Below are 17578 nucleotides of genomic sequence, written 5' to 3' on the forward strand. Positions count from 1 at the left end.
CGAGTTCGCTAACCCCTCTCCTCCCAATGCTCCGGCATTAATCAGTGAGGAAATATGTAACCGGCGGTCTCCGAGCGCCGCTCCTCACCAGCACAGAAGCTCTTAATTGCATGTTTCATCATGTGTTTCATGTTCTATACTTGGCGGCTGGCTGCGAGGCATTTGTCTCGCCTGCCGATGTGGAAGAGGGATGGTGCGTGTGCTCCCCTCTGTGTCGGACCGCTGATGCAGTGATCGACCATAGAGGCCCGTAGAATTACACGTGGAGCCGTGTGGATCACCCCGCCGTGTCCTTCAGCGAGATGGCTCCACCTGTATTACGCAATCAGCTGGTGTGTGTGTGTGTGTGCGTGTGCGTGCGCGCGCGCGAGCGTTCAGCCAGTCTTTGTTTCTATGTGAAAGTGTTGTCGAGTCGCGCATTGACTCTCCACCATCTGAGTGCTTTCCAGCCCCACAAAGGGACGCGGAGCGAGAAGAATATCTGGGCAATGTGTCCTGTGGGAGAAGTCTACACCGTTTGATGGTACCATCGCTCAAACAAACAGCTGTCTCGCCACCTCTCGCTTATGAGCTCATTCTGCTATTAAGCCCACAAGGTGAAAATCCATCGGCCGGATTAATGTTGTGTGGAACCGTCGATAAATTGGTAATTACTCGGGGGGGGGGGAAGAAGTATTGGTGTTTCAATCACTTGTTGAGAGTGCTGGGAAAAAAAAAAGGGAGATGCAAGAATGTTTGTTCCTCTTCGTTGCTTTGTCAGTGAGGTTATTTTATCATGTGATAATTCTCACATTTAATATTATAGGGCATGTAAATAAATGAGATGAGATGAAATGAGTAACGTTAAAGGTGTGGTGTTAAAATCCCAAAACACTTTCTAGAGAAATCTGAAAACACTAGTTGTGTGTTGAAGTGTGGATGGCACCACCGTTTATTGGCTAAAAATAGATGAAGTCAGTCATATAAAACATTATTGCGGATTTCCCTCTGTTCTTCCTTGTGATTATTCATTTGAAACATCAGTACAACTGATCCTACGATACAGTTGTGGTCATTGACTTGTGTTTATGTTTGTGCTGCAGACGACTTAAAATGTAGTTTAAAATAAGGACATGAAAGCCTCATTGCAGTAACACAAACTTTATCCTTTGTTAACTGGTTATATTCAGTCAAAAATACAAAAGTTTGGGCATTTTAGTGTGGACAGAAACGATTTTGAAAACCCAAAAACGTTTCGCTGTTGGACACGATTTAAATTTGATGCCTTTGTAACGTGTTTGTTGGGAAGAGCTGACAGTTGTCACGACTCCAAAAAAAACAAACCCGTTTACTTTAAAGGATTTAAAAGTGTTTAAACAAAGACCGCAGACATGCAAATGAGGTTCCAACTGAAAGAAAGGGTTAAAAGAAGATAGTAAATATCCCAGGGACGATCCTCAACGCATCTGTCTCCCTCAGCCGTTCTGTGTGTGTGTGTGTGTGTGTGTGTGTGTGTGTGTGTGTGTGTGTGTGTGTGTGTGTGTGTGTGTGTGTGTGTGTTGTTTCAGGGTGTGTGAGGTTGGGTGGCGCTTATGGGCAGCGCCTGTGGAATGTGTTGTTTAGCCTGTCCAGCTGAAATCTGCCTTATTGAGCAGCGATAGCCTACAGACTCTCTGGCTCCTCAGGAAAGGTCGGAAGGGGTTGGGGTGGGGGTGGTGGGGGGGGTGTAACAGCTGTTACTCACTACCTGGGCCTTTACAAGCCTGATGGCTGGTCACTACAACTTTCCCACGCACTCGTAACCCTCTGTGTTTACATTGTCCAAGTATAAAGCTCCTTTCAGTTCAGCGGAGTAACTTTAGAAAAACGAATGCTCAAAGATGTTGTGGGTATAATTCAACCTTCTGACACAGCTCACATTTAGGGGCATTTAAGGCTCTGCGAACAGTAACAGAGTTAGTCTGAGGTCACCGTAGAATTAGTTTGAGATTATTATAACCATATTGTAGAAGTTACTAGCACCTTGTTGCTCTCCCAACCACACATGTTTCTAACATAAATCTTTAATACATGATTTCTGAATTTGGGCCGTTACAGTAATATTTGTATAAATTAAACTAAAAAGAAGACAACGCTATCAAGAGACTGGGTGTATTGCATTTACTATGAATTAATACGTTGATTATTCTTGCAAAACCAGTTGATTTTTGTCATGTTAACAAAAGGTTAAGAGGACGCTGATTGTTTTCGTCTGAACAACGCTCAAATAACCTGTTCAGGCCCGGCATTAACGTGTTCTGGGTGATCCAATCACAAGAGGACATCTCTGAGTACAGCCATGCGTCTTGGGATGCGTCCTGAGTGAATCTCACTTCTTGCTCTAGAAGTCAATTAACTCATTTTCATGTAAATAAACACATGACCAGGAGCAGAAGTGCAGGACAGTGATCAAACCAACATGTAAGAGACACCTTTGCTCACTCAAGCCTTATTTCAATGTGCCCTCTTAGAAATGTATGATGCTTTCGTAAATGTGTGAACACTTAAGTTTGTAACTCACAACCTGAACCGTCAGGCTCACCCCGATCACGGCAGTTCAGGCTCAGAGTATTAAATTATACCAGTGGGTTTGAGAGGGTCAGGCTCTGAGAGGAAAAACTAAAACTGAACCCAGAGGAGGCTTTGATGAACAGTTTTTATTCATAAACAGCTGTTTTATTGCCACCAGTTCAATTTGCAGGTAAATCTCTGCTTTCTGTACAGTTCAGCTGCGCTCAGCAGAATTACCTGGACATTTTTTTATTGGATATTTCTAGTGCCTATTAAGAGTAGGTGGACCTTTAATAAAATGTGGCTATATAATCACCTCCGAATGTGGTCAGAGCAGAGCAAATCTCAGTGTGCACTCACGGTGTGCTGAGTGTGTTCACGCCTGTACTTTCAGCTGACCGCTTGTGATCGGATCACTCAGGACATTTGGTAATGCCACATCTGAACAGGCTCCAATTGATACTTAAGAGTCTTCAGCCATGCAAGCAGATCTGAGGCTGTATTTAGGCACAAATGTACTTTTAGCTTAGCATGCATGCTAACATGGGGATGCTAAGGGGGTATAATGTTTACTATGTTCACCGTTTTAATTGAGTGTGATAGCATGCTAGCGTTCGCTAAACAGTACGCAAAATACTCTCTGACTGACGGATGCAATAGTTTTGCAGGTGTTCCATCATAAACCAAAATACCATATGAAAATTTAAGGCATCTGCAAAGTTATTAAAATCCATTTCACAACTATTCAAAACCACAATTGACCTCGTTGTTACACCAGGGGATCATTAAAGTGATGAGGATTCATTTTCTGAGCACTGTGAATATTTATGTTAACTACAAACTGAAAGATCCTCAATTTACATAAATCAGAAGTAGAGAGAAGCAACATTTTCTTATCTCGATAAAAAGACAGAATATTTAAACTGTTAATGAATCATTACTTATGAGAAAACACCGTTATGTTGATTTGGTAAATATTGCCACGACCACCACCCGTATAACTACGTGTGGGCAAGAAATGAGAACATAAACAAAACTTTCTGAAAAATATTAGTGTGGATTTTCTCTGTTGGCACCGTGTGAAACGAAGCCTGAAATTACCAGTGAGTGTCGTAAGCTCTTTGTCTACAACGATACAGTATTTTAAATGACAGAATTTGCATATAAAGCATGAAAACCAGGACTTTCATGACAAATTATTACATGGATTTTGGTATTTTGAAATATAACCTGCATGTAAGTGTGTGTGTGTGTGTGTGTGTGTGTGTGTGTGTGTGTGTGTGTGTGTGTGTGTGTGTGTGTGTTTGTGTGTATGAAGTTCACATTTGCTCCCTCGCCGCATTCTTCTCTGTCTGACCGAGCTCTGACAGCGCTGCAGTGTGCAGAGGAGGAAAGGGAACACAGAGTCCTGAGTGGAGATATGAGGCCAGCCAGTCAGTCTGTGTTCAGGGGCGAGGGCCTGACCCGTCAGGACCCACAACTAACTGATATGAGGCCGGGCCAAGTGGGTCCAGACAGCAGCCAGGCTGAGAACAAAACAGAGGAGGGGAGGGAGAGGGACGGCAGCAGAGCGCCGGAGGAGATATGTACAGAGTATGGACAGAATAAGGGACAGAGATAATAGTAAGACTCGGATGTGGCAGTCTTGCAGATCTTCTGACACCCACCCCGCCCAAAAAAAAAAAAGCACTTAAGCCCGGTACGGACATTTTTGCTGTGAGGCACGTTGTGATATCCAAGACGTCCAGTAGCACCAAACCCTCCGGTGGCGCCGTCCACCATAGAAATGAGAGGGAAAATGGAGGCCATTGTGATTCAGGGATCTTTTTTTTGTTTTTTGTTTTTTTTAAGAGATTTTTATACTTCATGCTTCACTGATGTGGCTTTACAGAGAGAGCTTCGTTAAAAGTGGAATTCAACATTTTGGCAGCTATGCTTAATCCCTTTTTTTTTTTTTTTTTTTTTTTTTTGCAAAGGCTTGGGTGGAAAGATTAAAATAATATGAAGAAGGATTCAGGAGAGTTTGAGGTTGACAGACCAGACAACAAATAGAGACCCAAGTAAGCCACTGTTCCCTGCCAAGAAATAGTCCTGTACAGATATCCCTGTAAAACTTAAAGGATTAGACAAAACTAGTGGTTAATTTAGGCTATAAGTGTTTCCAACTGTTTTCAGCCTCCGTGCTAAACTAAGATGGCGGCCCGTAGCTTCGTATTTAATGTACTGACATCATTTAAGGCGGCAGCAGTACACTTATATCCCGAAATGCCAAACTATTCCTATAATTACAGAGGATTTGTGGAACATCTTGTTCTTCAGTTGGCCTTTTTATAGAGCATTAGTGGAGTGTCTCCATATTTTCACACCTTACGGTGGTTGTGTACAACGTTAATGTTTCATTGCGTCAACGTGGGGAAGCAGCTCGGCACCTTGTGATAGTTTAATTAGCTTGGTTCTTTCAGATGTTGGCGTGATTGTTGATGTTTCCCACATCTCCCGACAAGGATACAAAGATCCTGAGGGAAAGTTTCTTTCACAAAAATGTTTAATTTAGGGGATTTAATATTGATATTAAGACAGTTTTACCTGTAAAAGAAAAGAGCATTCAAATATCTGTAATAGTGGCTGAGATCTGTTCCTCCATGTTTAGCTGGTTTCAAAGACCATATAACCCAACATGTTATTCTAATGTCCTGCCGCCATGGAAACCTGCTGTGTTCGACACTGTACTCCATCATGTCTGTCTGCAGATATGTGTGTAATAACAGTTCAGCTCATGACCATGTCCTCGTATATATGATGACAAGTTTCTGCAGAAGTGTTAGCATGTATTTGCACATTAATTAGAGAGAAAATGTATTAATGCTATAAAACAGAAAGATATTAATACCACACGTGTGTTGTTTGAAAGTATGTTGACAAAGCGGTAGTTGCAGATTAATGCTTTAATCATCAATGACCTAATTTGCATAACTGGTTAGGTTCAATAGATCATGATGATTATCGCGGGACATTTTTCTGCTCGGCTGCCTTCTGTTTTGGCTTGTTCATGCTTGTAGATTAACAACACAGCTAAAACAAAAACAATTAAAATGAAATATTCAGAACTGTACGATGTTTTATCGTCTATGGCATAGATAAAACATAGACTCTATGCTAACAAGTAAAAGCAGCGTGCCTGGGTTGAGTAAGTGTCTCCATCAGTGTCATATGAGCATTTGATGAGTCGGTAGGCTATGAGACAGTCACCTACACACAAATACCAGCCGGATAATACAGCTCCTGCATTGTGTCTCGCCATCACAATGGCGGTGGTGTGTGTGTGGTCCAGCCTGGCATATGGCCTGTGACCCTGCAGCCCCTCTGTCTGTGTCATTATGATACTGATAGTGTGGCGGTGAATAGAGGCAGTCAGGACTCAATAGACCCGACTGGGAGCATCACATAAAGACCCACGGCGTCTGTCTTTCACCGCAGACTGATTACCGGCTGCGTGTGTTTGTGTGCGCACGTACATGCATGTGTAGACGGGAGGATATAATGAGGCACCGTTGTATTATTGATGCTCCTCTTCTGCTACCTGCCTGCTGTTCGGTGGGCCGCTCGGTTTTGTCGGCTTCGGTGGGCTTGTGTTTGCTTCCAGCAGGTTTGGAAAAAGACCATCCAGTGTTTTTTTTTTTTCTATGCGAGGAGCTCGATATCTTAAGAAACATGAGACCGTGTGGAATCAAGCGGCAGCGACTCGTCGATCATCTGGAAATTAATCAATTAATCATTCTAAGCCAAAATGTCAAACATGATCCATGTCTGGTTTATCAAATTAATGGATTTTCTGCTTTTCCTTTCATGTTTCCAACATAACAAGTTATTTGAAGATAATTGCCGACCTTGCTTTATTATTTATAGTGAGAATTTTCCAGAGTATTCTGACACTTTATTGTCAAAACATTTCATTTTTAGACCTAAAATATAATCAGATTAATCGACAGGTGAAATAATTAGTTGCCACATCAGTGTGAACGTTGCATTTTCAGACATTTATTGAATCAATCTCTAAATTAATGTATTCAGACTCACTAAGCATCATGGATCTCAATACATGTTACACTTACAAAGAATACAAAAATCTGCACATATGACAAGCAAATAAAATGATTAAAAAAAAATTAATTATAAATTAAAACAAGACATCCATATTAAAACTCAGAAAAAAGAACTGTAAATACACAGAAAATGCATTTTCATCTACTGTCCTTGCAATATTTGTTTTTTAAAAGGCACGCTGAAGGTATAATAAAACAAAAAGCACAGGTGTTAAAGTAGTTAGAGCTACAACTGAAGATTATTTGGACTGTAACCATACAGTGTCTAACAGTGATGGCTCAACCAGGAGTCTTTCATGTCAATCCAAGCTGTCAAAGTGCACCCGGTGAGTCATGTAACTGCCTTTGGGAAAAAGGAAGAGGAATGTTTTACTTGTGGAACCAGGAGCACTTAAAATAGCTCTTCCCACTTCACAGCTCCATTGTACTACAAACTGCTGTGAAGTGCTGAGTCATCTGACAAGCCGTCAAAGTCATAGCTGTAATGTTTCAAACTGGCCTTCCTCAGTATTTCGTAGTTTTAGCGGACCCTTGAGCGGCACAAAGACCGTTTTCTGCCCCTTTGGCTTCCATCTCGACGTTTGTGGCCAACATGGACCTCAGGTGTAAGTGCTCCACTGGAGACAACTGTCACTTAAATTTACAACAATAACAACATCCCCACTTTATTTTAGGATGGGCTGTTATTGGCTGTCCACATCGCTGCAAAACACAGGAAGAAAAAACACAGTATATGGTTGTACTTTGTGTGGTGTATAAATAAAATTGCTCATATGACATAAAAATAAAAAGTAAACCACACAGAAAACAAAATAGTCACAAACACAAATGAATAGAATAGAGTCATTTACTTTGCTTTTCCTGCTGCGACAAATCAAAATATTTGCTTTGCAAGAGGCCCGTGCATTTCAGCCACCAATATCATCAGGTAACTTTTTTTTTTTTTTAATTTTGTTATCTTGCATGAATCATGTACATTTTCTCTTTGTGTCTTTTTTTTTTTTTTTCCTGAATAGAAGTTTCCGGAGCTAAAGTTTAAGTACGTGGAGGAGGACCAGCCGGAGGACTTCTTCATCCCCTACGTCTGGTCCCTCGTCTTCAACTCCGGAGTCGGACTCCACTGGAGCCCGCACGGCATCGAGCTGTTCAGCATGGACTCCGGCTGAAACACCTGTTGCTGCAGATTTTTTTTGTCTTCATCCCCCGTTAAGTAAAGAGAAAAAAAAAAGACTTATGGCGCAAGTCTGTGTGTGTGTGTGTGTGTGTGTGTGTGTGTGTGTGTGTGTGTGTGTGTGGGTGGGTGGGTGTGGGTGTGGGTGGGTGGGTGTGGGTGGGTGTTTTGGGTGTGGGTGTGCATTACCCTTTAGAGTACGTGCACGCTGCTTTGAAAGTGCCTCGACCTTGTACGGGATGGTGTTTCTTTTTATGCAGCACAACCTCTTCTCCCCTCATATCATAATAACTCCTCTGCTTTGACACTGTGAAGCTTCTCCTGCGCTGGTTAACAGTTCACACAGAAGCTCCCACTCATGTCCACTCAGCCGTGTAGTCAATAATACCTTTTTAACATCTGAGCAGCTTCACCTGGTTCCACAGCACACGCCGACCTCTGTCGTTGTGAGGAGATCGGGACACTGGCGACCGATAATCCCACGTGCTTGTTTTTGTTCTTGCTTACGAAGGTAAAAGGTCAATTACATACAGTGTTACACTGCTCTGGTGACCGGTCATTTACCGCTGCACTGAATGCTAAAATAGTTTCAACTGGATCTTCCATACAGGCGTCATGCTTTGAAACACACATTTCATTAAGTATCCTTTATTATGCTGACATTTAAGCATGATTATTTCATAAATTCGTTTTTTATTTAGACCAGAAATCGTTCCCTGAGTACGTCAGGTTTGTATATCACACTCTGTTGTGTTGTCATATGTCACAGTTACAGTTACTAGTTGTTTAATTCCCCACGTTCAAGTCCAGTTTAATTAAAGCTTGATTTCAGTCCCTGGATAATATGAGCTGCCTGCATCACTCTGATTCATGTGATTTCCTTGTTGCTTCCAGCTGTTTGACTTTACCCTGTCTGTGTCATTAGCTCTTTTTTTTTCCTGATGCTAACCCACGGCAAGTACTTAAACTAGGACAGTCATTAAACTTCCTCTTCTATTGTGCATAATTACAGTTGTCTCTTAATTTGTTACTTTATTTGCATGCTTAACTAGAGACTTAAGTTATTTATTTTCATGTATATGTTTTTTTTATATATATATATATTCAGCACCCCAAAATGTAAAATGGTGGTAGTACTACTGCTAATGAAAGAAAAAAAAAAAACATGGTACTATACTTTGATTATTCCCAGGTGGGAAACTGGCTTTATATTATTACATATAATATGACAACAGCTGTCATTTTGTGGCAAAGATTACTTTGAAAATAGGAGTTTAAATAAAAATATGAAATTGAACCAGCCTCAGTGTCACATGGTTATTAAGTCAAGTCAAATTCTTCATTCAGGCGAGAGCTTTGGCTTCTTTGGTTTATGATTTTGTTCGGCAGACCACACAGGAGTCTTTGTGACGGCAAAGTCAATATGAGGGTACTGAATGCAAACCGTTCTTGATTCTATCAAATCTATTGAGCCCTTTTTCGACTGCCGGTACCGAGTGGGCTCGACTCTACTTGCTGGTTTTGGTTTCCCACGGGGCAGAATTTGTGGGTAGTGCCGGGTACCTGGTGCTATTCGTTTGGGTTCACCTCCATCAAGCTGTGGCGATGTTAAAAGGTGACGTGAAAACACTGCAGGTCGCTGATTGGTCAGAGAGAATTGTCACAATAACTTGCGTCGCTGCGTGTGCGACGCGGGGCACCCTGTACAAACCCGCCGTTGTTAACCCGCCATGCTACTGCAGCAGCCTCTTATTCTTTTTATTGATTTATTACAATTATTACGATTTATGGCAGTATGCAAAACTACGATGCGATCAATTGAGGAGCTGCTGACGTTCCTTCGTTGTCTGGTTGTTGCCGCATCCTCCACTATTCATGTTTGACAGTTTCATGGGGCGTCACCATGGTAACAATGCTGCATTGAGAGGGTACCCAGCTATAGTGGAAAACAAAATCCAGTAGTGCCTGAGAAAGGGCTGCAGTGCTTCCAGTTTGATCTCTTGATGTCGTGCGTTGAGGTTCTCCTGCTGATTGACGACTCTCTACCTCTTTTATAGAAGTATTTATGTCCTGTACATGGTACATAAACCAAACAACGAACAGATGTTTCTTGAAATGCTCTCCTGGATCTGTCCAAAAGCAACTAAATTCACCTTAAACCAAGTGTAAAAACACCTATTTGTGTTTTCAGGAGCATCACATTGAAGTCTCCAGAAAGTCACTGCGCCCGGCCAAGAAACAGTTCACTGTAAAACACTGGTGGGATGCTGCTCGCTGTTTCCCTTCACTTTCAGTCTTTTTGCTAAGCTAAGCTAACTAGTTGCTGGTTGTAGCGTCATATCTCTGACAGATATGAGTGGTAAATCATCTGATCTATCTGTCTGCAAGAGAGCACATGAATGTATAGTTTTTTTTGCTGCATGTTGCATAAAGTCCAAGTAGTCCAACCAAAGACGTTCCCAAGTTATTAGAGCCCTGAAGACGTGGGTATGTAGATGAGAGGACTAGAAAAGAAGTAATTATTTGTGTAGCAGAAATGTTTTTGTTTTTTTTCATCTGTCTTACCGTATCAATCATCTCCCAACCTCTCAGATTTATCTTCATGTGATTGGCTTCCTTCTGTGGATTTTATTTATTTAGTTTGTCTGGCAGATATTGATTTTACAGGCCAAGACAGATCTGTTATTTTACTCAGGCACCAACTGTACAATGCAGTTAGTACATGTAGCTATGAATCTTTTTTTCCCCTTCGTCACTGCTCACTCCGACCCTGTCTTACCTCTGCACAGTAAACAACCCCAAAGAAAAATCAGCTTAAAAACTCGACTGTCACACATCGCTTCCATCTCCAAATATTAATACACTTAAGTGCTCAGTCTGTCTATCGTGTCTTATTGTTGCCTGTTTCTGTCGTAGCTGCAGAGGCAGCTGAAACCAAGGCGGAAAACCACCTCGGGGGGGGAAAAGTTTACGGCACAATGGCACCCACTGTGTTGCTGGAGCTCCCACTTCCCGAGAGAATTTCATGCCTTTTCGTCTCTATTGTATTGATTTTCATGCCTGAAATTCTCTTGTTCTCAAGGAACAATATAATGGACGCAATTTGATGTAAAGACTGGCTCATTTTCGGCGCGGGGTCGTCGGTAGGTTACGGTTAGATTTGCACGCTCGAGTAGGCCGAGGCGCTGCGTCTCTCCGCGCCGACTCTCACCTGCTTCCAGCTCTATTATCGGAGGGCCAGATGGTTGAGCAGAGGTTTTCACAAAGTGACATGGCTCTCCTTGTTCCTGTGTGGTGCCTGGGTCACCTTACCATCGGCTCCCATTTCAGGTGACAGCAGGAAGATAGATGGAGCAGGGGATTCTGGGATGGGTAGTTCTTGTTGTTTTTTTTTCCCTCTAGATGTTGGTACCTTTTCCTCAAGGTCTCGGTGAGATTGTGTTGACTACCAGTGCAGAGTGACTCCAGAGGCAGAGGTCATACCCAGATCAGAGTCTACTGAGTGATCCAGAAAGCGCGGCACTGGAGACCCGTCTGCTGACGCTCTGGTTGCTCCCTTGTGACACAGAACTCATTAATATGACAGATTACCACGGTAACGCCGGGAGGTCGTTAGGCTCGGCGGTTTTAGGATGAGGTCACAGGAAGAGACGAGCACGAGAGCAGCACAAGAGCAGCACAGAGACTCGCATTTAAATACCAAAATAAACACTCGGCTGCACCTACTGTCAGTCCCTCCTACAAATCTTGACTGGAATGAAAACGGTGTTTTTTTAGTGGGCCGCACCGTCAATGGAAAAACAAAACAAAAAGAGATATAAATAAGAGACAGAGACGACTATCATGATCTTGATGTCTGCTAGAAACCAGTTTATCTATCTTTAGTGAGAGTGAACGAGCCTCACCTCAGGGAAACACTCACCTGTACAGTTGCTTTTCTCGTGTTTATACTTTACTCTGACACCGTTTTCTGTTTTAGCTCAAATCCCTTTCAAGCCACTGGTCCTTGACCAATTCACAGGAAACCCTGTCACATATTAGAAGACAGAAGCGGCGAAGGATAAAAAAACAAAACAAAGAAACAAACAAAGCAAAGATAAAGGTAAGACATCATTTTAAACTTTCCTGGTTTCATGGAAATCTTCAACTACTTTGGTCCAAATGGAAATATCTCATCCAACTGTTGAATGGCTTGCTGGGAAACTTTGTGAAGACATTCATGGTGCCCAGAGGATAAATCCCTTGACTTTACATGTACCAACTAATCCATGGAATATCTTAACATGTACTTGATGGTTTGGCACTTTTCATCCATTCATTTGATCCCCGACGTTTCTTCCAGTGATATCAGAAGTGTTATTTTTGTTGTTTTGAGGGAAATTTCTCCACAACTGTTTGACGGGTTGCCATGAGACAGTCGATATAAACATCCATGTTCCCCTCCAGATTAATTGTAATAACTTTGGTGTTCCCCTGATGTTTTATCTAGTGTCATCTAGATCAATGGCGCGTCTGCATATCTCCAGAGCTGTTTCACTTTAATGGCCTTTAAAGAGTCACTGAAGCCTCCAGCTACTTTGATATGTCACAAATTGAATAATAAAGAATAATAAAAGAAATATGGCAGTAAAATGTTCCCTGACAGGTAAATCCTGTGAAACGTCTATCAATCGTCTTATAGACATGAATCCCTTTTTGAAAGACGTTTTAACCAAACCCTTTGACAAAAAGAAAATCTCATACAAAACATGAAGTTCAGATAAAAAAAATAAAAGTTCCTATTGAGAATAAAACACTTCTTCAATGAAAAGCTAACATTCTGAGTGAAAACCCTGATTTCTGGTTTAAGTATTTTCATGTCTCTTTATCTGCTTCACGGCACTTTTTAATTGCTTGCAATAGTTGGCTATGTATTCATTTTTAACAAGTACATGTGTGATGGGTCGGTGTGTAAAAAGAAAAACATTGATGCATCACAATGCATCAGTCTGACTCCGATCTATGTGAAAAGTTTGGATCGATTCAGAGTAATTAATATTGTATTAAGGTGTTTCTTTTTATTGACTGGTTGCTGTCTGCAGGTTGTGAGCTTCATACTGAGCTGCTGCTGCCTGAAGATGCAACTTTGAACTTACTGTATAATGTAAGATCTACAAAAAACATTATTCAAGACAATTTCAGTTGGTTGAAGGGTTTGGTTTTGTTTCAAATAGCAAAAACCTGTCAAAAAGTTATTTTGCATGATATCAGCTTCCATTACGATGTGTAATTTAAAGTATTGACAGAAAAATGTTTTATTATTTCAATTTCATGCTACTTTTCTCTGCATGAAACAATTAGCTGAATAATTATGTCGTTATTGGAAATAATCTTCAGCTATTAGAGGTATTTTTGCAAGCAAAAAAAAAATCTAAATATTATTTTGCTCCTGCTTCTCATTTGGTTGGTTTTACTGCTTTTATTGTCTGATATATAATATTAAACTGAACATCTTTAGATGCGGGACTGTTTGTGTGACAAAATAAGTATTTAATGACATGATGTTGGATTTTAGAAACCACACTGGGCATTTTTTTTTATCTTCCTGTTATTTCATACACTAAGAATGGAATAATTGGAATAAGAAACTCATCTGCAGATTGATTTATGCTGAAAATTATGGTCAGTAGTTTTTCTGTGGACACCTGCGCTGCTGAGGTGATTTCCATGATCTTTCCTCCTGCACTCTGAAACGTAATATCACCGGCCATTATTTTTCTTTTATTGATTTGACACCGTAATATTTCACTGTATGAATGCATGGCTTTAGACCTTCATGTGCCACATATCCAGATGACAGTGGCAGCTCATTATTTTGATGTCAGATTATATTTGACTCATTTTCACTTTTTGGGTGAATCTATTCAATAGGACAAATCTGGAGTGGATATTCTGACCTAGAAAGATAAGTCATTAACTTCCTTTTAGTAAGAATAAGGGGAAAAAAAAACTTTAACCTCTAACCATTCACTGAAAAGTCATCTGGCTATAAAAAAGATTAGGACAGGTAGACTGTGGTAAAATATGGGTCACACAGCATGTTGGAGGACTTCACACAGGACTTTGCTTTGCCTCTCTCTTATTCATTATGGTGGAAGCTCCGCTGGAGATTTTTTTTTTTCAACACAATAAGACAAGAACAGAAACACATCCAGCCTCTTGCTTTTTCACCCCAGGATTAAAAAAAATTTTAATCACGCAATGACATTTACCAGTGTCTGCATTTTTTGCTCTTTCCTGACAAGATATCAGATGTACAAGTGGCGAAAAAAAAAAAAAAAAAAGTCTCTTCTATCTTTTTAATTAAAGTTGTCTTATTTTTTTATCATTCTTATCTTTGCAATGACCCGCTCCCTGTGGGCTGTCTTCACCCTATTTTCAGCTCTGCAATTCACACAGAATAAGCTTCTTTAATTGCATATGCATGACCCCTTGTCTGGAAGCAGTCACTGTGTCAATAAATTATAGTAAAGGCCACCACGGCTATCTGGAATATTAATCAGCCTTCTTCCTGTGTAATGCTGTTTTACCCCATTGCATGCCCTATCTTGAATTAGCTCTGCGGGCCACTTGATAGACCTTAAAGAGGTTCTTAAAGCAATAGTTCAGCATTTTTTTAAATTCACTTATTCAGGTTTTGGCTGAGAGATTAACAGCTTTGATTCTTTTAGCACAAAGACTGGAAACAGGAAAATACTGCTGATTGTAGCCTGAAATTTATCAGACAGGAGAGCGTTGTCAGTGTTCTCTATTATTCTACCGTAGAGCAAATAAGAATACGCAAGTGTCAAACTATTATTCCAACATTTTTCTGCTGGTTTATGATAATAAAGGCCAATACAATAATAAAAGCATTCACATTCATGGAACTTAAAGCTACAATGCGGGACTTAAATATAAAGGAAAAAGGTAAAACGTCTGTTACACCCTCAAACGAGTCCACTCAGTGCTTCTTAAACCTTTTCACCACCATGTAAATCTCTGTATTTCACAGAATATCAAGTTTTAAAATCTGGTGTCCGATGAGACATTTCTGTCGTGGTCTAAGGGTGGAGCCTGCTCACCAGAGACTTCCGGTTTAAACCTTATATACTGACTGCGGTAGGTTTAAAATAATTCAATCAGACTTTCCAAATGTCATCAGACCAAATGAATCAAATTCTGATTGTGAAATGAGTCATTTGATGCACTTTTTCCACCATTTCACAGCCGCCTGCAGAACTAGTGAGTGAGTCGGCCCGGGTGGACACTTTGATGTAAACGTGTGTCGACAACATGTTTTTGTAAGAGAACTTTATCAGATTATCTATTTACTAAGAAAAATTCAAGTTGAAACATGTCACAGTAATGCAATATAAGCCATACCCAACACAGATACTTGTGCAAGAAAGAGCAATATTTTAAAAGACATAAAAATGATGAATGTAAGCAATAAATAAGAAGAGGGTGATATGGAGAAAATCCCCCATGACAGTAATTGTAATGTAGTTTTACATGGTGTTGTCAATATATATTGTGATGCAGTGCATCTTTCAGGGAAACAAGGTTGAGAAACAGGGAAAGGAGGGACAGGGGGGCCTTTTAGGGGGTAAAACATCAAATTAAATCTGTGAATAATCAACATATTAATATAAAACGCATATAAAAAGGCAGTTAATGGGAGAAGCTATTAAGCAGTTGTGCTCATTGATTTGCAACATTGCCCATAATGCCCTAATACAACTAGAGATATTACAAGGTGAGATACCTTGATAGAGACTCCAAGTCAAAATCTGACAAAACCAAGGGACTGTGCTTAAATTATGAGTAAATGAGGAGTGTTTTTCTTTTTGACTGAATTAAAGTCATCTGACCTCTATACAAGACTCATCAGATTTAGTTTCAGTGACTTTTTGAAAACAAATCTACGTTTGATCTGTCTGATGTTGAAGAGTAGTTCTCATCATATAATTTGGATTTGGCACAACAAAATGACCAGTGCTCACTTGACATACCTACTCGTTTTGCACAAAAGAAGTGTGGTGAATCATTCCAAATAACCTTTTGCACGAATAAGATATGATTACACAAGAGGCACAAGTTTAACACTGTAATATAATTTTATAATCCTGTGAGGAAGGTGAATAACCCTGTAAAAGGTGTGTTTTTACAGAGTGCAACATAAAATTCGGCCTCTTTCGCCAACCCAAAAATTTCCACTGTCCCAAATATAGGCTGCATGATAATATAGCATTATTGACCCAATAAAAGTCCACAACAACAGGATGATACGCCCGTGCACCTGAATGCACCATTTAATATGATGCTATTTTCTGATTAATAGGAGGTATGGTTTGATATAAGCAATTACGTGTCTTGGCTCAAACACAGTGACGCTAAATGTGTAATAAAACCGAGTCCTGCGCCTTTATGCGGGCTAAAATGCAGACAGACTCTTTGAGCCAGACTGAAATGGAAAACTGTTAGATAAAATTGGCTACTTCCTGGAGTCTGGAGTCACACACACAAAAGGAAGGGCAGGGAGATGTAGAGAGAGGGGAGGGGACAATGTGCGTCTGCAGCCACTTCCACAATCCCTCTGACAGACCTTTTCCCTTGACTGATTGCTTCCAGACTCCCCCCTTAAAAAAGCGGCGCAGGGGCTGCTGCGTCGCGGTCCTTCTCGGCGCCAGTGGGGGATCCTGGGACAATGCGGGTATGAACTATTGACTATACCCACATCGACACACACACACACACACACACACACACACACACACACACACACACACCTCTGTCCCCCATCTCTGCCATCATCATTATCAGACAGCCACCCCCCCTGCCACCCACCTGCCCTGCAGCGACAGTGACATTAACATACACCTCCACATGCACCTCCTCCCCTGGATTGCAGTCTGTCGAGGAAACGAGGAGACACAGCATGCATATTAGAAAAAGAAAAAAAAAAGTTGATTTCTCCTGCATTCATGCTCATACATTACAACGTGGCTGGGAGACGCTGTAGAAGGTCTTCAGAGGGGCTTCAGTCCCAGATGTTGTGAGACTCTTCTCTTGTTTAAAATGAGATTATTTCAACAGATTTACCGGATTTTACAATCCAATATGCACCATAATAAGTTGAATAAGAGAGCAGTTGTGAAACCAAGAAGCCACAGCCTTCCTCATTATACTTTTATGTATAAAGATAAGAAATTAATAACAAACTGTCATACTTAAACGACAGCGTTTGTTTGTTTATGTCTCTGCCTCTTAAACGACTCATAATACACCAAATTGATCAAATCAAACCACCGCGCCTGTCATAATAAATATGGATTCAGCTCATAAAGACAATAATAAAGTGGGCAGATCCTGTTACAGACCTGTCAGCCAAGAGAGGAAACTGATCCTCAGCTGATGGACCAGTTCTGCTGGATAAATAAAAATGGGTGGAAACTGCTGTGTTCATAATTAAGACAGACAAACTGCAAGGACACGTGTATTTGTCCCACCTGGAAGCCAAACGACCAGAGGGCGGCAGCAGCGCGCTCCCATCTGGCTTTCGGACGTGGGAACTTGGGCTTTTCCTCCCTGAGTGCCGTCTCGCAGACACATTTTGTAATAGAAGACCCCCACAGTCCTAAAACCCTATATCTGAACCAGCTACAACTCCAACCCAACAGCTATCCTGTTAGCTGACCCACTCCAATAAACAAATAGCCTACACATGTAAGACCCAAGCAAAACTATCCTGAAT

General features: G+C 41.0%; 1 protein-coding gene across 2 annotated transcripts in view; it reads left to right on the forward strand.

Moving 5' to 3' along the window:
• dym (dymeclin) overlaps positions 1 to 7921 on the forward strand; it is a 49658-nt gene extending 41737 nt beyond the window's left edge. For both annotated transcript variants that reach the window (XM_069170748.1, XM_069170757.1), the window contains exon 17: positions 7649 to 7921. In XM_069170748.1, the coding sequence (XP_069026849.1) occupies positions 7649 to 7798 (150 nt within the window). In that variant the 3' untranslated portion in view covers positions 7799 to 7921. The remainder of the gene's footprint in view (positions 1 to 7648) is intronic.
• The last annotated feature ends 9657 nt before the right edge of the window (positions 7922 to 17578 follow it).

The sequence above is a fragment of the Embiotoca jacksoni genome, unplaced genomic scaffold, assembly GCF_022577435.1.
Source record: "Embiotoca jacksoni isolate LCO1_2020_lvr unplaced genomic scaffold, fEmbJac1.0.p SCAF_10, whole genome shotgun sequence".
Lineage (NCBI taxonomy): Eukaryota > Metazoa > Chordata > Actinopteri > Embiotocidae > Embiotoca > Embiotoca jacksoni.